A 23,144-nucleotide genomic window follows, 5' to 3' on the forward strand; every position below is an offset into this window, starting at 1 on the left:
TTAGTTATATTTCCCATTTTATGAAAATAACGCAAACTTATACAATTTGGCTCACAAAAAAAATAAAGCAATGATTGCATACAACAGGCTCTTCTCTGTGCAAGAAAACATTTGGAATTATAGGTTATATTACACTTTTGAGCAATGCATAGGACAGCTAAGAACTCCAAATACTGAGCAATTAAGCTGTTATTGTCTTGCTAACTTTTTAGGGGAAAGATTCAGATGACTTTCTTTTTGCCCTGTTTTTTTCCTGGTTTTGCTGTAAGCTGGTAAGCACTAAAGTTCCCAGTTACTCTTCTCCATCTGAAATTCATGCACCACTAGGAAGATAACTAAATTCTAGGGCCAAATTCAATACAAGTCTAAGGGACTCTGGCAGGTGGCACAATTTCCATCTTCCTCCAATTCTGTCTGTGTAATTTAAAGTAGTGGCTGGTATATTTTAAACAGAGTCTCTTATGCTTTCCTTTTAGTTGTTTTTCCTGCTGCATCTCTCTTGTCAAGCTTTCTGGCAACTGAATTACATCTACTTCAGCTTTTCTTAGATCAGTTAGACCCTGCAGTCAACTTCAGAGGGGACACATAAGGGCTGCAAATATCACATTCACAACTGCATTTGAAAAAAAAAATAATCACTTGCTGAGGAGGATGGAAGAATATAAATTATACCCATTTAGATTATCTCAAATGCAATTCTGACTGTTGCTACTAATCTTTGAAGAGAAGTAATAATCCCATATGAATTTCCATGCCATGGCATTTAAAAGGCATAAAAACACAATGTGATAGCAGATAGAACAAAGCACTGAGAGTGCAAAGCTGAATAGTGCAATATATAATTTCAAAACCTCCTAGTGAAACAGTATTTTCTATATCTACTGTCCGTTAATAAAAATACACAACTCTCTGAAAACGTGACTGTTGATAACTGTTACAGCGCTGCGTTCTCTGTTTAAGCAAAATACATGCTGGCCTTAAAAAACCTCTTTGGAATACTTTCTTTTACTCACAAATCTACATTAATATCCTCCTGGGAAATAAACATTGCAAAATACATGATATCTGCAGGTATCAGCAACAAATCAGAAAAAGCACTGGCTACTTATCCTTGTGTTAACAGCCTAAACTGATCACAGCAGTATATTGCAGTACATTGCAGTACATTGCAGTATTCTGCAAGATTCTGGATAAAATGCACTGTATTTTTATTAAATTATAAAGAAACTTTTTACAAGGACTGCCTAGACAATCTTCTAACTGTAAAAAACTGTTAGTCTAAATGGTAACTATTGTCTAGTAAGACATTAATCTATAAAGCTGTTCTAACAAGCACACCTGAAAATTCTGTGTATAAATTGTGGTGAATGCTCAGAAAACAGTTATGTTTAAGAGCAAGAAAATGTAAATACAGTACCCCAGCTTCACGCACACTTCTATCTGCCATATGTCCACAAAAATAAATATGCTGACTTTGGAAATTTGGATATATTGGTTGTATTTATATTCTTCTCTGAAATCATTGTGTACTGTTACGAAGCCCTTGAGAATTTTAAGGAATTTAGTTACTGTGTATTTTTGGGTCAGATTCTGCTCTCAGTTGCGGAGATACACATTGAAGTAACCTCATCAAAGTCAGTCTATTACTCCGGGTTTATGGCATTCCGATATCAGACCTTGGCTCCGAGAATTTTATTTTCATGCAAGATTTAACTTCAAATACTGTCTCCTTTGCTGGTTTTTTGAAGGAAACAGACGATTATTAATACCAAATTTTACTGGAAGATGCATGCTTCTATCACCCTTTAAAATTCAAAATACATTTTGGTTCATGATGAAGCTTAAAAGAACAATAAGATATCTCCATCATGCAATGAAATGGCATCAATATGTCGTAAAATTGCCATTAAATGGCACATGCATCTGAAGGCAAAGCATAGCTGCTTCTTCTCTCTTTATATATGCACCCTAACGCATATATAGGCCATGCTATGTACCACGCTGCAAATTGTCTGTATCACTGAGGTTATTCCAGATAGCTATAAAGAAACATCCATATTAAGCACACTCAGTGATATATTTAATTGAAACTCCAGAGGCTACCCACTGCATATTAGAATAAATATAACCTATATTATGCCTTTTCCCCTTCCCATACGATTTTCTGATCTGCTTTTGTTCAGAATTAACGTAAACAGTTTATCACTCATCCAGCTTGGTTTTGAAGGTATGTTTAGTTGTGTGTAATGATATATATAATCCCTCAGAGCCTACTTCAGCACCTCTTTAATCTTTAGCCAAGATTATCTACAGTACTACTCACTAACAAAAACTGCCAGTATATTTTGCTTTATAATGTATTTGTCATTTTATCAGATGTTAAATTTACCCGCAGCTGTAGCTAAAGCCCTCCAACAGCTGACATCTGAAATCATTACTCTAACCAGCCTGTCAGTCTTTCCACACTTACTCTGTCTTCTGAGCTGTACAACAATGAAATCTCTCAGCTTCTCTTCAGTTGCTCTATCATATAGCAAAATAACTTCAGACAAAGGTTGATATATATAACTGTTCACTCCTCTATTCCAGAGCCTCGGCCATCAGAAGAGTTTTTATCACCTGTAAAAATTAACTGCCTCCATGGCAGTTAATCTATACCTAGTTTGTGTATAATACTAAACAGGAAAAGGACCTGCAGACAACAACCTTTTCTCTCTGCCCAAAATGTTGTCTATGGTTTTTCCTCTAATATCCTACTAGTGCTGTTACATACTCTGAAAACGTCAGCAGTTTAATTTAGGATTTTTTAAGAGAACTGTGTATTTTAAGCAAATAATATTGAATATCATCAAATAAATGTTGAGGTTCTTAAATTGCAGACAAGAACATTCGCACTAGAAACCTGACTCAGCTGTGACCTTTCAAAAGCAGCATAGGGAATGTATCATGTGATTTGTATTTCTAATCAAAACATCCTGAATTTTAAATGGCAAATATTTGCAGTGGATTGCTTTTGTACAAGGTAGAGACTCAGAGTTCTTGGAAAAAATTGTTCATACAGTAACAATAATTAAAAAATAATATTAGGAAAACATGTGCATGATGCTGTGACAGAAACTGGGAGATAAGAACCATAACAGTGTGATCCACCACCACTCTATCTGTTTTAGCTCTCTTTCCTAAATGGTAACACAAACACAATTTCTCTCTGTGGCCTTACCTATAAATGAAAGGAGCTACTGTGGCAGTGTTGGGGTGACTGTATTGCTGTTGCTGAGGAAGCTGGACGACACCATTTCCCGTGCCTTGGCCGCTGCTTGTAGCCATCGAGGCTGACAGAGCCGTGGAGGACCCCGGGGTGAGAGCTGCTCCTGGTTCTTTCCCTTCAGAAGAAGCAAGACCAGAGGAAGGAGAAGCCTTCTCACTGAGTTGAGATTTTGGCGTTGATTGGGACTGGTTTCCTTTTGTAGTCCTCAGTTTTTCAACCTCCTTACTTCCCGTGCATGCGGATGAAGCATTCTGCTTTGCTGTTGGCACCTTTGATCCAGGTTTCGGGATCCCACTAGAAGAAGGTATTAAACTTTCCTTCTTGGCTGCTGTCGTCTTGCTTCCCTTTGGGATTAAGCTTGCAATTTTTGAGCTCTTCTTTGTAGATGTTTCAGTGACCTGGTCCTTCTCTTCCTTGACTGTTTTCTCAGTGCAAACTTTGTTTTTGTCCCTGTTCTTTTCCTCTTTGTCCTTTGGCTGTAGCAAAGACTTTTTATTGCTGAGATTTTTGCTTCCAGCTTTCGGAGGGGTTAACTTCGGTGATACTTTAGGACTGCTACTTGTGGAGCCGCCGCTGTTCACCCCACCGCTTAAGACATCCATTTCTCCACACTCTGAAAAGGTATCATCCTCTCTCCCACTGTCACTGGGTGCTGAGCTCAGCGACAAAGGAGGTCTCAGAGCAGTCCTAGCATTAACCAGCTTGAATTTTTCCAGCATAGATTTTTGTCCAGATGAAGGGGGCTTCACGCCTTCAGAAGGGGGTGGCTTGAGCCTGTCTGAAGATGGAGTAGGGGAGGTTGCGGGACTAGGCTGCTTCACGGACAGCATGGTAGAGGTCGCGCTGTGTTTGACATTCATGGATTTGCTGCGCCAAGGCTTGCTGGCACTTGGAGAGGGTATGGCAGAGACCTGCTGCTGCCCGGTGCTGGTGGGATGCTGCACATTTCCATTCATGCCTGTGGATGGGTGAGGGCCTTTTGGTGAATCTGCTTAAAAAACAGAAAGGACCATAATGGTACAGTTATTCTCCCAGCTCTTGCTTGAAGGTGATATCATGCTCCTCTGGCACTTAAAACACAGTTACGTGTGATTTATAATAAACATAATTTACATGTGCATGGAACAGGAAGGATGCTAATCGAAAATGCCTTTTTTTCGCCCCACCATCACAGTGTTGTGCAATACTTCTATGAGCTCAAGAGAGCCTTGGAAACACCTCCCTTGTAGCCATTTCATTATGCAAATTAAACCTTCCAATTTAAAGATTTCATCTTTAATAATTCATAAAGAAATTCTTCCAATCACTTGTTAATAATAAAACAATGAGACATGGAAGAAAAAAGAATGCTACAATATTGGAAGTAAAACAAAATCAGAGAGACAGGGTTTTGATGTTTTGTGAAAGCAAAATATGTGCTAGAAAGCTGAGGTTTTCGGCAGGAGGAGAAGGACTGAGTAATACTGAAATTAAAGATATACGATCAGTCTTCATAAAAGCAAAAAACGGCAGGTCACTATACTTTTTTTTCTGGTTTAAGTACAGTTAACTACTTTAAGTAGCTGACTTCAGGAACTTATCCCAGTGCGCTTTCATAGGTGGGAAAAAATATATCAATAATTTCACCAGTGCCAGTACTTGACATACACAATGATATATCATCTACATGGGTACAGCAACAATAGCTGTTTTGGGCCTGAAGAATGAGAAGACGACTCCTTCTGTAATAATCAAACTATGCTGATTGACAACCATGATTTTCAAAAAGTCATCTAGCCTTATTAAGCAAAGAATACCAATGCACAAAAGGGTTAAGCTCTTCTGTATGAAGCTCAGATTTCCAAGACATACCTGAGTATCTAAACACTATTATTCTGGAGCACTGGAGAAATGAAGTGGTAATGGCAATTAAATATTTGGTACATAGCTATTTCAGCAGATGACATATTTTCTCTTAGTGTGTCTATTTTTTCTTGCCATCGAGTCTCAGGACTGCCAGTGAATTAGGCGTAAGTCTGCCTACAATATATCAAATTCAGTACTACAAGAAAGCCCATGAAACATGCAATACAAATATAGTTCATGTAATGGCAAAAAGAGTCCTTGGTGTGTTGCATACACACATGAAGTTGAAGTCATGCCTTGGGGCCCCTCTGTCTGAATAATACAATAGATGAGGACGCTGAAGACATTTGTCCCTTCAGCACAGAGTTTGAAGTTATGCATCATTTTCATTTTTGCAGTCTCAGCCCTAAGGCCCTAGTATGGATTAAACTACCCACTTGGAAGTCTGAAGGCCACCAATACACATAGGAAAAGGAGGACTCTGAGCATCCTAAAAGGGGAGCTGTTTTTTTCTTTAACGAAGAATGCAAACATAGCAAAATTTATTTCTCTAAATAGCACTAAGAATTTGTAGTTTAAAAATAATAATATTTAAAAAAAACTGAAAAAAAGTAACAGGACAGAAGTAACAGCTTTTACTTGCTTACAACTGGACCCTAGCAGGCCAGTCACCTCCACCTTTAATAGATGCTGTATAATTCCATCTGCCCGGAGATTTTTGTGTGCACCTCAGCCTGATATGTAAACCCCACAGCGCTAAACGAGCTCAGTCCACCTTCACAGTTTTCAAGCAGCTCTGCTGCATCCAGTTACCAGGCAAGAAAACGTTAATTGGTAAGGGCTGCCACAGAGCATTTTCTGGGACAGGTGAGGTTACGGCTTATTCCCCTGCTCCAGGCAGCACCATGCACATGGAGCAGCTTTAGTGGGCGGCTGCAGAGCTGATCCCTCCCTTGCGACCAAGGCAGGAATTGCGGCTGAGCCCCTGCTGTTTTCTGGTGAGCCTCAGATCCTGGAAGAGAGCCTGGGGCCAACAACAGCTGTTGGAAATTACTGCAGCCCTCAGGCTTCCTTAATTTATACCAGGGATCAGCCCCATGGCTGATAGCCCAGGACTGGGTGTGCACAAGGACCTTCTTGCACACGTCTTGCCTTGCACTAAGCTTGCCTTAATTACACAGGAGGATTGGGGTCTTTAGCTATCTCAATAGTTTTGCAGAAGAACAATTCACCATAAGAATATGCAAAGCTTACGCAGAATACATGTAACAATCTTTGAACAGCAGGATGCTACTACACTCTGTTGTATTAATTCTGTTACATTTGTACGGCTTCAGGCTATTAGTTTTACTACAAAAAAAAATAAAAATGTTCTGATTAAAAAGAAGAATGTATGCCTTCCCGTATTTCCTGCTATATAATATTAAACTCATGGGGGGAGGAAATTGTAAAAAGAAGAGCATTTACTGTTTCATCAACAGCTTATTTTGCTACATATATAGCAAAAAGAAACAGGTTCCTGGAATCACTGGTACTTATTTGATCCCTATGTCACAAACCGTAAACAACATCAAAAAATTACAGAGAACTTTAACTTGACTTTACTTTTCAATTTAAAGCGTATCCTTAATGTTTCTGCAAGGAATGTGGACTGCACGCTCTCAGGAAATATTGAGAACCTGTCTGTATGTTTAAAGATGTGGAATAAAAAGATCTATCCCTGCCCGCCCCCGCCAAGCCCAAATGCATTACTTGAAGCTGCACGTCATTCATTGCTTTCTGCATGTTCAATTGGACTTAGATTTAGCTTTTTGTTACGTGAAATCTGTCCCCACCTTGTGGTGATTTTGATACAGAGTGAACCCCACCAACGGCAACAATTTCATATTTCTGTAAACTAAATTTTACAGGAAGACAGTCTTCTGTTTAGGGCCTAATACGCTTGTTGCAGAAATGCATAATTAGCTTGTGGTGAAAACAATTTTGCATTCCGCTTGAGAGCTCAGTTCTTTAGAGCTCAGCCCAACCTGCCTTGGGAAGGCAGAGCAGCAACACCCCCAGCTCTTCAGCGCAAAACCAGAAATTTCTACCAGAACCCAGCAAGACCATGACAACCGCATGGACATTTTCAAGTCCACTTCTCATAGGTTGTTGCACAAATATAGGACATGTGTGGGGTTAAACTTGGGTCCAGTATATAATCAGCCGCCTCTGTCTTCTCATCTGTGACCTTTGCTGTGTTCAGTGCTGTTGAAGAAGACAGGACCTAAGACAGGACCTCTGTGACAACAGTTCCCCCGTTGCAGCATAGTACTAATAATCTAGATATTCTGTAGCAGGTGGATGTCCAGGTTAGAGCACCCAATTTTAGTCCGTCACAATAAAAATGGTTAGTAGAATATAGAAGAACTGCAGAGCATTGCTATAGGGATGCTTGGAGGAATGGGAGGTCGATCTGCTGAGATTAAAACAGTTCAGCTTGTTCAAGCATCCCATTTCAGCTGTCCATGAGAAAGTAGCTACCCCTTATCAGCTCAGGAGGAGAACACCACCAGGGACAAAATACTGGCACCAGCAGAAACATAAACAAATTAACGATAGAGGTACATACTGGTCACAGACGATTAACAATTTGCGCCCATTGACAGAGTTTCTCAGAGTCAATATGGGCAAAATAACTAAATACTGTTGAAACCAAGTTTGGACAATACGCGAACACCATTTTATATTATAAAATTATACTGAAAAGCAGGCAATTAAACTCCATGACACAGAGACCCCTATCGGTGTTTAGACACAGTGTTTTTAAGCTCTAAGTGTAAATATTTTTTTTTTAAAATCTGACTTGAATTAGAACATTATTTCTTTGCTGGACTCAAAATGCCCTTGGTATCCACCTTATTAGCAATGTGATTAGTTACTTTATTCAAATAATTTCATTTTCATAGTTTTATTTTTGTCTTTATTTTAATGTCAGAAGCAGATAAATGTGACGTGTCTTGGAAAACAGATGTGTCCTTTGAAACACATCCATAAGCTGCAAAGTCCAGCAAAAAAAACAACCCAAAGGTCAGCTCACTAAAGTTCCACAGATGAGTTTCAGTTCACGATACGTTTATTGTTTCAGTGCATTCTGTGTTCCTGATTTAACCACAGCTACAGTTACCTGTGTCACAGCAATGGGCTGCATCGATGGGTGAAAACTGGGCTGTACTCAGTAAAGAGCAAACCCACATTCGCTCAGGGAAGCTAGGTTTCTTACTTTGTGAACTACTCCCTAAGCAACATTCAAAGGAGATGATAACATTAAAAACATACTGAATAAGAAGGCCATATCATGTCTTATTTTGGATCACCTTCAGGTCTCCTTTAATTCTGTGTCTACATATCCATTCCCCACTGTGACTGAGTTGGAAACCGTGTTATGCAGGAATGGATTTCAAGTATTACACATAACTGGATTAAAAAAAAAACCCTTATGCTGTATATCTTTTCTGAAGTCTCCTTATAGGACATACAGGAAGGTGTACAGCAGAGAAAAATGTACCAACAGTGGTCTGCCCTTGAAGAGCTCTGGAGGTCCCAACCTTTAACGACTATTTACCTAGAGCAAGTTGTCTCTCTACTTCAGTTTATACAACGCTAATGCAGAATTACGAGCTATTTACTATATGATCTATGTTTCAGAAATTAGAGTGTATGGACAGCATATCCATTGAATAGAAGTTGTTACAGTTATCTTGATCCAAGCATCTGTATCAGAAGCAACATTTGAAATATAAGGTTTATTATGTGTGCCACACTGTAAGGAGAAATCAGTTTTTTTAAAGATGTGTTTGTGGTTTCTTTAAGAGACGTTTGTTATTATTACTATTGTGAGGGCTGAAGTTTGTTTCTAAACAAATGCTTCAAAAAAACTCAGTTCACAAAACATCCTCAAATACTTTAAAAAATAAATCAAAAGATTACTTGGAAATTTCATTGGAATATTCAAAAATTAGCCACTACAATAATAAAATTTAAAATATAGCATGGTTCAGTTGTTTTTAGGCAAGAAGCAACATGGTGAATGCAAATAGAGGTTCTCGTGTACTTTTAGGGTATTATAAAAAGTACCACTTCACTATCCTTGCATTCACAGCAGTTATTTTCTCTAATTAACTTCTGCTTTATACTCCAAAACAAACTTGTATTCAGTTTATATTCTTATGTAAAATCAGTGCTCTTCCATCCATTCTGCTGTTTTGAAAGAAAGAAAAAAGAGCAGAGAGAAACATCTCAGATTTAGTACTCTGTAGGTATGCAACATTACATTTTCTATATCCTGTAAAATGAATTGAATGATTATACACAAAAAAGCCCTTATCCTCTTGCGATGACTTCACTAAAAATCTCATCAAGGTTCTCATTCTCTGCTGTAAAGAAATGGGAAAGTAAAGAAACCCATCATGCAAACAGCCACATAAATGTGCAATGCAATGCAAACCTTAGCAGTCAAAAGACAGTTTACAAGTAACGAATTAAGAATATTAATATCTACAAACATATCTCACCTTGAATCATTTCACTCCCACATATTTTAGTAGCAAACTTATGTCAACATTATGAAGCAATTCTAAAACCTAAACTGCTGTACATACCTTCACTCAAGCAGCCACATTTCCTACTTCATAACTTCGCTATTGTATTTGTGAACTATACAGTGTCTGCTCAGATGTCACTCTGATCTCTTTCTAGTTTTAGCCTGGACGTCTTGCCATAAAGAAGTCCTTGATAAAATAAATCCCACTATAGAACTATCTAAAACATTCAACCCCGATAGTAAAAATAAAGAAATAACGATTGAAAGGATGGTTTTATATCTTCAGATACAGCTAGGGGCAAAGTGTGCTCATCAGAATTTTGTAAAAAAAATCTGGATAGCTGCCTGTTGCTTGGATGAAGAACATTCACTGCATACTTGTTCCTCCCACAGACCCCAAGGATGCAAACGGGTACTATGTATATTGTATCATTTTCAACTGTATTCTAACCCAGAGATATGAATAAAATGCTATTCATTACACAAAGGAAGAAAGAAGAGGGGGAAGGGGCTGGATTAGTTACACAACTCAGAAACATGAATTTTTACATTATTCTTTCTGAGATAAAGCCTGAAGAGGTACGTTTTCCAGGAAAACAGTGTCATGGTGGGAGAAATAGAAGGACCCAGGGAACTCAGTTTTTTTCCATAACAGAAGTACGTATTTAAAGGAGGCAATAAAACATGAACACTGAATTCAAATCCCTGCAAAATTTCATTACATTTGCCTTAATTTGCAATCCTCTATTCCTACTTATATATACACTAGGTAAGGTTCTGAAGGAATAAATGCATGTAATATTCTGATGCAAATATAATATTCTGATTCTTCTCCATTAGAGGCTAAGATGCAAAGTTCCCTGAAAATTATGGCAGTCTTCCTTTGTGTATGAGGACACTTGAATATGGACCAAGATTGTAGGCATCCAATATGGATTCATTTTTAATTCAGAAAAATCACCCAGTGATATTTCCATTGAAGAGGGATAAAATATAACATCTTGAAAGTTTTCGGTTATGAACTTTAAACCCAACTCAACCACAAGTCCTAATTCAGAGCCCTATCTCCAAAGGTCTTCCTTACCAAGTGATTTTTTTTTCCTCTTGTATGTTATGTAGAGTGAGCTTAGTAACTTTTAATCATTTACCTTTTTCATTTCCGTTTGCATATTGTGGGGGCTTGTTTTTGTCAATGCTGTTAAAGCTCTGGCTTCTCCGATTTAAATTAGAAGCTCCCTGGACTTTGGTACTGCTGCCTGCAGCTGGCACCCTTGAGGGTCCTGGAAGCCTGGAATGGTATAATCAGAAATTAGTTCATTTTATGTAATGCAACACACAGAGGAGGCAGTATGCTAATATCAGACCAGAATTTAAAACCAAGAACCGAAAACAAGGATTTCAGGTAAGCAACAATGAACAGGAAGATTCAAATTAGTTAGACTCCACAAATGAAAATAAAAGCTTATCCTTACGCACACAAAAGGGAAAAAGATGCTTTCTAGAGTCACAAGACATGTAAGAAGATGCTTTGCATTTGCCATTAACGTTGCTAAAACAGATTCATCCTAACAAACCGTTAAAGTGCAATATCAACTTTTATTTAAATCTGTCACTTTTGAAGACGAAATGTTACAGAAATTGATTAGAAAGCACAACAATACATAGTTGAGAAGTACTTCGTATCTTTTACTCTAGCAAATATTTGACAGCTGTGTTTAGCATAACTAGCTTTTTAGTTATCTTTGGTTATTTTTCAGAGAGTATCGGCTAAAGCACTTCCACCTTATTATTTTAAATGAAAAATATTGAAAATACACATTTTAGCTAGATGCTACAGATGCATGTACAGCTTTTGGACAGAATTATATAATGCAGACCATATAGTTCATTTGTTAGTATTTGCTGCCACCATCTGAACCTTACTGTGTGGCGATGCTAAGAAAAAAAATGTAGCCTCTGTTGTCCCTGGCATGTCCCTGGCGTCTTTTTTCTGTCTGAATCTGTTCTCTGCTGTAAGATTCTTTAATACACGCTTACTTCAAACTTTCTGCAGCACCTTTGTGGGCCTCCCCACTCCTTTCCAGTTTTGTTATCTGATAGACAAAATGAAATGGTCAAATCAGCAAAAGGCTTTTGCCATAGGAGAAGAATATCTCTCTTCTGCTTCTCACTTATTAGAATGATATGATGATTTTAATAGTGGCAATAAAAAATATACCAGAGTTATCGAATTCTGTTCATTTCACTATACTACAAAAGAGCAGCATCAAAAGGGAGAAAAAAATCACGATACAAAGAATTACAAAACGTTAGATTTCTTCCAAAGTTTTTTTTTGGTTTAATATACTGGTACAACAGAAATGTTCAAATAATTTTATTTTCATTAGCGAACATATGTAAACAGCTCCATGTTCTCTTCCTTTACCAATTTAAGCCTCAGAGAGCTAATCCATTAGTTATTTTTATGGCTCATTCTGGCCGCCAGCCTGCCCTGCTAGTCTCCGTGCCGAGCCCAGAGCAGACTGTCTCAGCTCTGCAGCTGTACGCATGCTAACCTTTACCGTGACCCATGAATTCGAGTGATCTTCTGTTCCCTGAAGAATGCACTAAAACAAACTTAAAAATCCATTTGCTCCTTCTCATTACCCTAATTTGACAGGCAGTAAGAGCCCTGAGATCATTTGTCAAAGGTAATGAAAAAAGCAACGAGAGGGCATGTGCAACACTGGAAACTCATCAGTTCTGTTAAAATATAAAATAGTTCTGCATATATTCTGCATGCCAGAATTCGAGAACTTGCCACAGTAAGCACATTATCTATGAGGTCATTTGCTCTACACACTTTCCAGTTTACCTCATTTGCTGTCTTTTTTTTAATTAAATTCAGGTTTTAAATAGCTCTTGCAGAATCATGTTAAGCAGCTAAGGAAATGCAAAGAGAATAACAAATAAGGGACAAGTCACATACCTCTGAACAGGCTTCGGAAACACTGCCACAGATTTAAAGTATTAGACAATAAGACTGTTAACCCCGACATGTTGAGTGTGGACAAGACAGGAGCATCAGCAATAAGGAAAACTGAAGACCTATAAATGCAGGTGCAAAGCAACTGGACCGTGGTATAGCTCATTCCAAGCTATCACCAGCAACTCAAATTGTGTTAGTGCGCTATACTGCAAAATGCAATCTTTATTGTAGATTATGCAATTTAGAGTTCATTGTTCTCACCAATGAACTGTACAGCAAAGGTATAATTAATGAACACATTAATTATCCCCCACAAAAAAAAAAAAAGCTAGAAACAAGATTAAGCTTTAGACCTCAGTTTCTTTCTTCTGCAATCTGGCTTGTAGATTTTAGTGCTCATGGAAGTGATAAACTGAAAGTACTGATGAAATCTGAAACAGGTCAGCTCCTACACACAGCTCTGTCAAATTCACTGCCAAAACAAAGCATCTCGTTCGTGAGGACTGTGTGCAGGCTACTCTTGATGGAGCAGAAGTCTTGTAAGTGGTTCTTTTTTCTCTGCTCTATTTTGCTTCTGCGTGAACTTGGCTCTGTGAACTCAACTTCTCAGGTGGATTTGTTATACACGCAAAACATCTCATGGGAATTGGGATGGACTCCCAAACTTCTTTCCACTCATGACTAAAGTAAGGATTTGAGCCAGAAAGTAGAGAGCACTAAAATCACCGACTAATCCTTCACATCCAATATTTTACATGCACGATAACAAAGATGCAGGATACATAACAACCAGAAATATTACTAATATACAGTACAAATCGGCTTCCTCCAGTCCATACAAGGCTCTCCCGTGGCAAAGCTCATTGTTGCGAAGCTTGCACGTGTAACATAAATACACATTGTTTAATGTCTGCTTATGTCCAAAGGATAAAATATCAATGGGCATATACTTGCTTGAGTATCACTAACAAGCGATAAATTAGAGATATTTAACTGACCTAGAAGTCTTTTTTTGACTGGTTGCAATTCCACTGTGATTAGACTGAGTTGCATATCTGGCTGTGAGACTGTATGAGAAGAAACAGAGAAATTTAATTCAATTTCTTTGAACATGTATAGAAAGAACACACTTACCAGCAAACTATGAGTTAATGAATGCAAACTGAACATGGATAGAAAACACAAATTAACTGGCAAAAATATGAAATAATGCAACATGCAGATTTTTATGAGTGATGCAATGTACAGATTATGAAATAATGGATATTATTATAACTCATCTCATTTGCTATAAATTTTCTTAGGAACAGACAATGGGGGCAAATTTCCACAGTGACTGAATTACTGAAGTCTAGCTCAATTCACACAAAGCGCACCTCAAAACTTTGTGTCTTTGGGGTTTTTTTTTATACACAAAAAGTACTAAGAACAAACATACAGCTACTAGTTTCTCCAGCAACCTGACTGGGTTCAGACTCTGGCAGTTAGGAACAAATTTGCTATACCAGATCCAAAGTGGACCCAGAAAAATTCCCACTAAAGAAAGAAAGGTGACCCTCCTGACAGTAGAGCTATATGGAAGAAGCATCCCACCATAATTTTCATTGCTGTTACAGCAGCACAGGTCATGTATGTGGTACATTACCCAGGCAATGAATCAGAGGCTTTATTAGGAAAGCCCTGACACGTGCTTGGACTCACTGTTAAATTCCACAGGAAAATGCACCTTTGTCTATTAAGGCATCCGAGTAGTGTTTCTGCAACAGAAGATAGGCTGTGCTACAGGGCTGAAAACTGCACGTTCCTTATGACACCCAGCAATGTGTCACTACTAAACAACAGATTTATGCCTCTATTCTTTTAGACATTTGCATAGGGGATATGTCAAACACACAGCCAACGTAAGGCCGCTTGCCAGATTATTTCAGTTACTATGAACAGGTGCATCCTCTGGGATCCACACAGCCTAAGGGTACAGACAGGTGCCTAAGTCAGGTACAATCACAAAATCAAATTCCTTGAATTATTAAGGAAGTGACGGAGAGCCAAGTAAGCAGAAGCTCTGACAGTCACAGATCGCTTTTGCCTCTTACAGTTCTGCATCTTCCAGCAGTTCTGAGTAGCAACAGCAACCATGGTGCTCTAGCCCCAGCTTTATAGACTGGTAGCACTTACAAGAAACACCTGGTGGTACTGAGTCTACCCGAAAAGCATTAAGCAATTTCTGCTGGTCCACTGAAGCATGTGGCCTGAGTATAGAGCAGATGGGAGAAGCCCTCAAGAAAGGTCTTCCCATCCTGCAGTCCTGAAGAGGGGCAAGGGGAAGGCACAAACCAAGGGACAATGTGAGACTTGAATGGGATGTGCGATTATTGTTACTTTACCAAATTAAAGCCCAGTAAAGGGTTCAACATTGCCTCTGTGCCTGCCAATTACAAATGGCATGTGTGCACACAATGTAGATAAAAAAAGAGAGCGCTTCAGTCTTACGAGGGCAAAAAGGAATTATTTAATAATAAAAGCAGTATTCAAGTCTCTGACATATATCTTCACAATAATGCTGACAAAGTGTTTTTTATATGACGATAACTTTTGTGGGAATTATAATAAATTATAATAGTATCATAATAATTAAATTTATATATTTTTATCTATCTAGTTGTTACTATATTGAATTATGTTTTACTTACAGCTATCTTTCCTAATAGCGTCTGGACTTATGATGCAAATGTGACATAGGTTGTTTTGCAGAAATTGCTAAATTTGTGCTTGGCATAATAGCCCATCTTTTGATGAGACCTTCCACTTGTGTTTTTTTCAACATATTTAAAATGAAGGAACCTAGAAATGGTTAGCTAGTTATCTGCATTGTCTAAACCAAGAAGTTTGTGAGAAAAATGGTATGTCAAATAAAACCTTAGTGCATTTATGTTGTAAAAAGTAAAATGATACACAGTACAATCAACACGGACAGAGAACTGGAAAAAGAGTGAATAGGATGCATTGCCATAGCCTATCGTAGCTTTTCTAGCTCAAACAACACAATTCCAAAGCAACTGGAAAGATCTAATAACATAATCTCAGTGATGTTGCCAAGTTGTTGATAAACTAGCCCACAGACAGACGGGATCTTTTTTTTTTCTTTTTCTTTGTAGTAGCAATAAATACATGAAGCACCTATCTGGAAATGCTTGCTAGAATGCTTGCCTTCTATGCCTGTTACTTGAGGCTCCATCCGCTAACAAATTCATGAAATGCCAGCCTTCAGACTGCTTTCAAACTTTCCAGACAGGCTTGAAAGGCATTGATGGATGTGTCAATGTCAGTAAAGCATCATTTCCACTGTGGCTGGGTAAATTTATTTAAATTTATTTTCCAAGTAATGTGACAACGAAAGGGAAAAAGAGAACTTTAACAGCTCATAAACCAGGTGCATCAGGTTCCTAGAGGCTGTGGGTTTTCCTTCTCAATTAGCACTGGATATGCTGGACCCATTAAAGCTTTGCACGGATGCCGGTTTCCCAACTGCTGGCCCCACTATTACAGATGTGAACCACAACACTGTTGCAGACTAGACTTTCGTCTAGACACTCTTCTAAATGTATAAACAAATATTTACCTACTGCCCTCTGTCCTACCAGATAATTGTCCGTGGGTAACATCTGGAATCAGGAAAATAAACCTGTTTTTCTTAAAACAGTTCTTTTTTATGCTTACAGATCTACACAAAGGTATAATAAATATGTACCTGCAATAAAGCAGCAAATGCATATTAACAAGCCAGACAGTACACGTTTAACACTACAGCATTTAGGACAAGGAAGGATTTATTTGTCAGAGGGCCGGAAAGGGGGATTTTTGAAAGACTCTGGTTCTCAGCTGTCTGCTCCCAAGACCCTGTCCACTGCTGTAATGCTCCTACCAGCAGCCTTCCCTGATGTGGTCACAGCTCCACCTGCTCAGAGGTGCCGCTGCAGTCACCTGCAAAGCCCAGACATTCTGCTTTGGCAGGATGGGGACATTCAAACTACAGAGGAGACCAACGCTGACTTGCAGAGCCTGAAGGAAACCCCACTGCTGCTGGAGCTACGGCCTGGCGTTGCAGTCCCGGGGGCAATCACAGCACTTAGACCTGGGCTAGGACCAAGGCATCATGTGTAGCTCTCCTCTTCCATGTAATGCGTAGGGGAAGAGAAGGCAGATGCTCCTGGTTAAGCAAATCCTGTTCAAAACAGGTAAGATGGCATACACATATGTTAGAGATCGTGCTGACCCTGAGGTGCTGATGAGGAACACCACAGCTGTGCTACAGCCGTGCTGGTTGCAGGAATCAGGACACTGCGCGGCACCATGTGGCCGTGCAGCAGTCAGTCATGTTGCGGAGCTATGCAACATGTTCTACTGAGATGGGGAACGCATGGAGGGCATGCAGTTGCAAGCAGGAGAAACGGGTTAAGAAATGGTCCTCAAAGGCATAGGGTAACCTAGGAAGTCACTATAGGCTACATACTAAAGGTTCTTAAATGCCCTTCCACTGAAAGTAAAGGGAAATATTCAACTGAAATGGGCAAATAAGACAAAAGAAGATAAAGAGGGCAGGCTAGTGACTGCTCGACACTGGACTAAACTGCCAGAAAGTCTGACTTGCTGCTATACAAATAGCATGGTATATCAAGAAAGAAGCAGCTCCTTGGAAGTGTGTATACTATGTAAAGCTGAAGGATGGAGCTCCTATAAACCTGGATACAGAGCATGAATCAAGCTGAAAATATTTTAGCCTCCTTCAAAAAGTAACCCATGCAGTTGCACCCTGAAGATGATCTACTTTTTATTAAGAGTCTTTCGAAAGATCAAAAGGACCGTGTTACATTACACTGTCATTTTCCTATAATGTTCAGTCACATGGTGGTTCTAAAATGCCAGCTATGGGATCTGTTAAAAATTAGACAAAAGGCAAAGGGGTTTGTAGTATGTAATCAAAGTCTTTCTACCTTACTGGCATATTTGAATTTTAATATGCTGTTGATCTTATAAAGTGCATTTATATCGCTAGGGTGATTGCACTCCAGAACCATTTGAGGCTTTTCTATTAGAATGATTCCCTGATAACAAATCTAGATTAAAAGGAATTAATTTTAAATGGAAAATTTTTCCCATAAGATCTTGATTGTGCTGCACACAACTTCTATTTATTTATTTGTTTGCTTGTTTGTTTAAAAAACTCTTTGGCTGCATACTTATCATTAGCCTGCCTGGCAAAAAGCACGAGAGAGAATATTACAAGATTCACCCAACACTAAATCCCAAACCTGCCTGGAGAGATGCCACAGGAAATAAAGGTTTCCAGGCTCCTCACCATACCAAATAGTCTGGACAGCTAACATATTCCTGATTCCTCAAACGGACAGTCAAGGAAGGCTGAGGACAAAACCAAAAATCCAGAATTTTCCAATGAACAGTATTTTTCAAACCATTCTTTTGCCTTTTTAGCCCAGTCCCGGTGAATTAATATATGCTTACATCTATGTATATGTATCTATCTATTTACATATCTATATATAATTATTTATTTTTACGTAAATGTTACATATTTATGCACATTTTATAGATATATCTATATTTTATATTTTATAGATGTATATTTTTTATATATATATCTAACACAGAAACACACATTTATTTTTTCATTCCCAAGAGGAAATGTCTATGGCTCAGGCAGTTCTAGCTCATACCATGTCATCTGTTCTATATTAGGTGGACATTTCTCCTTTCCGCTCTTTGAACTTCTGGCATCTTATACAAGAAGTCTGTCTCCAACTGATTCAGGCCTGGAGTTTTCAGTGTTTTCCTGTTGTTCACAGTTCATAAACCAAAACTCAGATAACCAGTTTTGCATCAACAATTATGCTGTTGCAGAGCACAATGTCTTTTAATAAGAACAAATCATCCACCATGGTGACCGTACCTTTCCCACCCTGGTCCCAGTACTTGTACTATAGGTATTTTGTGGAATTTAATGACAGAATGTATAAAATCACAACCTTAAAGAAACAAATAGGATATCAACTAAGTGATAAATGTGCTACTTAGCTACTGTGCTTAGCCTGACCTGTAACTCACCTAAAGTAATGCAAACAATATTTTAAAAAACGTTAATTTTTCTGAACAAATCGGCCAAGTGGATAACAACGTGCTGCCAGAACTAGGAGTATGCCCTTAGGGGCCAATCTTACCCTTTTATGACCTTATCTCCGTATCGTTTATGATCCTGCACTAGAACAAAATTAAATTATATGAGATGATCCTCACAGTAACGTATGCCACCATTCTGCTTCAGAGTTTGATAGAATGTAACAAAGTTTTCTCCTAAAGGGAATGAAAAAGGGGGTTCCAGAAAGCCTGAGGCCGTCACTTTTTCAAATCTATGCTTGTTGTCTTTTGAACCCCTTCATAGATTTCCAGAAAATCCTTATTCATCAACACATTCTAAAGTATCATTAGGATTGCTATAAACCTGCATCAGGCAAGCAATCAACACACGATCCCTATCATGGGATCACAATATGATGGGATCTGTGAAAATATTAAGAGGCTGAAGTTGAAAAAAAGGACTGACAGTAAGAAAGAAAGTAGCAGTACAAACATAAGACTATGACTTGACTGAATGCAAGAGTGCAAGGAAAAGACTGAGTCATACATTGCTATCAAGGGATCTATCAAGGAATAAATAGGAATAAGGAAAGAACATTTTGCTTCAGAATAGGTAAGAAAATTAATCATAGGACAAATGAAAGAATGAAGACCTCGATAGTTCATTACGGGTGCCATTGAACTTTATGTTTATTTAAGTTAAAATTGCCACATACATGAAATTATAGGCAATCTCAAACATTTGCAAGAATTAAATAGGTCGAAGACCTATGAAAGGAAAAAATGTTTGGACACAATTTCAGCAGAACTCATTTTCAGACAGTGAGAAGAATTAATGAATCTGTATGGAGAGTGCAAATGGAGAGGGCAACAAAGAATACCTGAAGGGAAAATAACTACATTGTAAAGCTTCTGTTCCTTCAAAAGGAAATATAATAAAAGTTGGATTAAAATGCTACAAGGATGAATGGAACACTTCCCATTAAATTCTACATGATCTGGATTAGCAACAGCAAAAATTACGGCTAAAGTTCATCAAAACTGAAATATAAATAGTAAGGAATGTCAAAGGAGACAAGTGTGAGACAGTGAGAATATCTGAAATGCACAGGATGAAAATCATCACTAAAGTGAATTAAAACACTCTCTCGAAAACTGTAAGAACAGACAACGAGAAAGGATGACAGTCGCATTCTGAAATGCAAACAGAACATGAGGCAGAGAGAGAAATATCATTCTTGAGCAGATGGCAGAGGTAATTTCTAAACAGGAGAAATCAGTGAAAGTACATGTCACAGGTTCCTGAAGAAAATTTTTAGACAAACATCAGGTACTTTGCAGAGAGGAAGAACTGTAGAACATACTAAATAGCACAAAAGGACAGGTACCAACCAGTAAAGGACAAGATTTTCAGGATCCAGCTCATAGAGTTATGTAAGAAGGTGAAAGGTATAAGCAGTTTCTGAGAGGTTGGTAGTGAAAGTTTAAATAGGAGATGAAAAGTTTAAAAAAATCTTAAAAGCTATTGAGAGGCTATAAAATGCTTTATAATTTATGTTCTTATATTTTCTATCTAGTAGGTGCTATATTATAGCTATGGAAAAGACCATTTGTTCTAGAAACTGAAAGTCTGCTTTGAAACCCCCATTTTTCCCCCCTTATTTTAAGCATAAGAAATACTGTTAGATATCTTCTTATCTTAGAGAGCATGGGCTATAGGGAAGATGTGAAAAGTATGTTCTTGCTATTGCAGTGTTCTGCCTTTTTGGTGTGCAGGTTTTTAGAAAGGTTAATCATTTGCCATCATCAAAAAGTGATGGTGTACCTTTTGTGTATGGTAATTTCTAAGTCTCGCAAATGAAAAAGAAGTATGTGTTATAAAACATCAAATACTGCTGATGCATTTTTGCATGCCGTTTCAAAATATAGCCATTAAGGTGGATTTTAGGCAAAAAATTAAAAATAATTGCTAATGAAACTGCGGCAGTAATATTAATATGTAGGAGGCTATGAAAGTGTATTTTTTACAATGTTCTGTTGATATATCATAGCTGTAGCCTAGAAAACTCCTGAAACTGCAGTGATTCCCAGCATGTAATGACAGTTATATCAAATGGGTAAATTAATTTCATAGCTATGTGAGGTAAACAAGCGGCATGTGCATCACTTTTCCTGATGACCTATACAGTGCTTATCAAAGGAACAGATCTCTTATCTAATTTATGCAAAGCATTATTAAATATCATCTATTTGCTTAGGTACACAGTTAACTGATTTAATTGGTATGCAGCTATACTATATACTTTAGTTACTTGGACTTCAGAAAAATGAAGATGAAAGAACTTCCTTCCTGCAGTTCCTTTTGTTGGGAACCATGAGGACTGTAATGATTGCATCTTTGAGAAGTAGAACAAAATGGGGCCAAAGCTGATTTTCAAGATAGAAAGATTGCTCGGTTAAAGTAAAATTAAATTGCTAAGGTCCATTTGAAGGTCAGCTGCTGCAGATCACATTAAGCAATTCATTCTGCATTATCTCTCAGATGCATAAAAATACATCAGGTTTGGCTAATAGCAAGTTGTTCGCTTAGACCCTTACTAGAAAACTGAGAACAGAAAGAAGACATAAACTTTTTCCTAATTTTTCTTCTTTGCAGTCATTAAATAACGACTCTGTAGTGGTAAAAGTGGGAACTACCTACCTGTTACCCTTTATTAAAACAAAGTGACTAGGAGCAACAAGAGCTAGGGATGGCAAAGTGACTTGGTTCGTCACTTTCCTCTCCATTAACCAAGGCAGGCCCACGACTATGTAGACATTCAATTTTTTAGCCTATGTCAGTTCAATGCACTTGGTGCAGACTGCTAAGGCAATATTTTTAAGCCTTGAGAACACTGAAACAAAGGCCGTTTTCTAAATTGAGAGTGGTGTAACCAAGACTCGCATACGGATTGCCAGTATTCTGGCATGGATCTATTTAAATTCATAATCATAACCACTACATTTGCATTACTGTATTTCACACAGGACAAGCTGTGTGTCCAACATGCTTCATTTTTTTCCCTAGTACTTCTGAGCAGGAGGCAACATGAAACCCAGTTCACTGCAGTTGTTATATATGCAACTGCCTGTCGAAATCAGCTACCTAACTTTGTTTATGCGCCTAGGAAAACCAGGGTGCTCTTTTAATATAACAAATTTAACAAAATCCATCTGGACCTCAAGCTGTGCTCATCATTCCTGTACGTGATAAAATAGTTTGTCCGTCTCGGGGAATTTTGCTGACAGCTTACTGAAACCAGTTACTGCCTAATCCATAAATGAGACAGAACTTCTTTCATCCACATGTGTTTTCTCTTAGTATCTGGGTGGTTGAAAGATCATCACTGCAGAAAGTTTAGATGTATTGCTGTGATAATGGAATCCACTAGCAAAGCGAAGCATAAAAATATAATGTAACCATTGTTGTCATCTATCTCTACTGACAGATATAAATAAGGCCACCAGCACTGTATTTTTTTAACTAAATCTCAAAGCAGCACCAAAGCCATAACTAAAGAGTGAAGTGCCTACCTCACATTTTGAAGTATTCAATTCCCACAGTTAGTCATACAAGAATATAGGAAATTTTAGGATAAAAAGAAATCAGCAATCACATCTAAAACCACTCTGTCCCTTAGGTTGCCATTTATAATTTACTGTAGATTTTTCCACTAATCATCAAAATAATTTTAAGAGTTTTTATGCTTACTGGTACAAAATTATAATCTTCCATAAATAAAGTATATTCTTTACAATAAAATTTCACTTACCATAAATCAACTTCCTTCGTTCTTTTTACATTTGATTTGAAATGTTGCGGTTGGCCCCAGGATTAGATAGGCCAATGATACTCTTTCACATGCAGAATCTTGCTTCTCTTCTGCATGCACAATTTGCATAATTCTGAGCTTGGTTATGGACAGATTACAAGCCATTAGGAATTTTAAAGTATTGCCGCACTGACCAACTTGAGGTAACTTTGGTAGGAGCCTGCCGTAGAAAATTCATTATCCTGCAATGCAAACTTTACACTAAGGGGAGAAAGGCTCCTCCAGAAATCAGTTTAATTACATTCCTGATCTGTGTTGTCCCCTGTAGGAGTCGCTGACTACCTAGTCATCCAAGGACAAGTAGCCTCCTGGATTAGTCTCCTGAATTCCTCATTTGTGCACAAACTTAATCCTGTCAGTCTCATGATATTCTGTTTATAGCCTTCCTCTGAGGCTTCTGTTTGTTTAGCATATCAAAACAACCTGACTATGAAAGTCCTAATGTATAATTTTTTTCTG

At 38.0% G+C, this 23,144-nt stretch overlaps 1 protein-coding gene across 8 annotated transcripts in view; it reads right to left on the bottom strand.

Annotated features, from left to right (window-relative positions):
- Window positions 1-23,144, bottom strand: part of NAV3 (neuron navigator 3) — a 566,306-nt gene that overhangs the window by 133,416 nt on the left and 409,746 nt on the right. For 5 of the 8 annotated variants that reach the window (XM_063322883.1, XM_063322884.1, XM_063322879.1 and 2 more), the window contains 3 exons: window positions 13,662-13,730; window positions 10,844-10,983; window positions 3,221-4,259 (listed from right to left, as the gene is read on the bottom strand). In XM_063322883.1, coding sequence (XP_063178953.1) covers window positions 3,221-4,259; window positions 10,844-10,983; window positions 13,662-13,730 — 1,248 coding nt within the window. Of the gene's footprint in view, window positions 1-3,220; window positions 4,260-10,843; window positions 10,984-12,663; window positions 12,732-13,661; window positions 13,731-23,144 lie in introns of those variants that run through there. The other 3 variants (XM_063322880.1, XM_063322886.1, XM_063322882.1) reach the window with 3 other exon arrangements.

This window comes from Chroicocephalus ridibundus, chromosome 1, assembly GCF_963924245.1.
Source record: "Chroicocephalus ridibundus chromosome 1, bChrRid1.1, whole genome shotgun sequence".
Taxonomy (NCBI): Eukaryota; Metazoa; Chordata; class Aves; order Charadriiformes; family Laridae; genus Chroicocephalus; species Chroicocephalus ridibundus.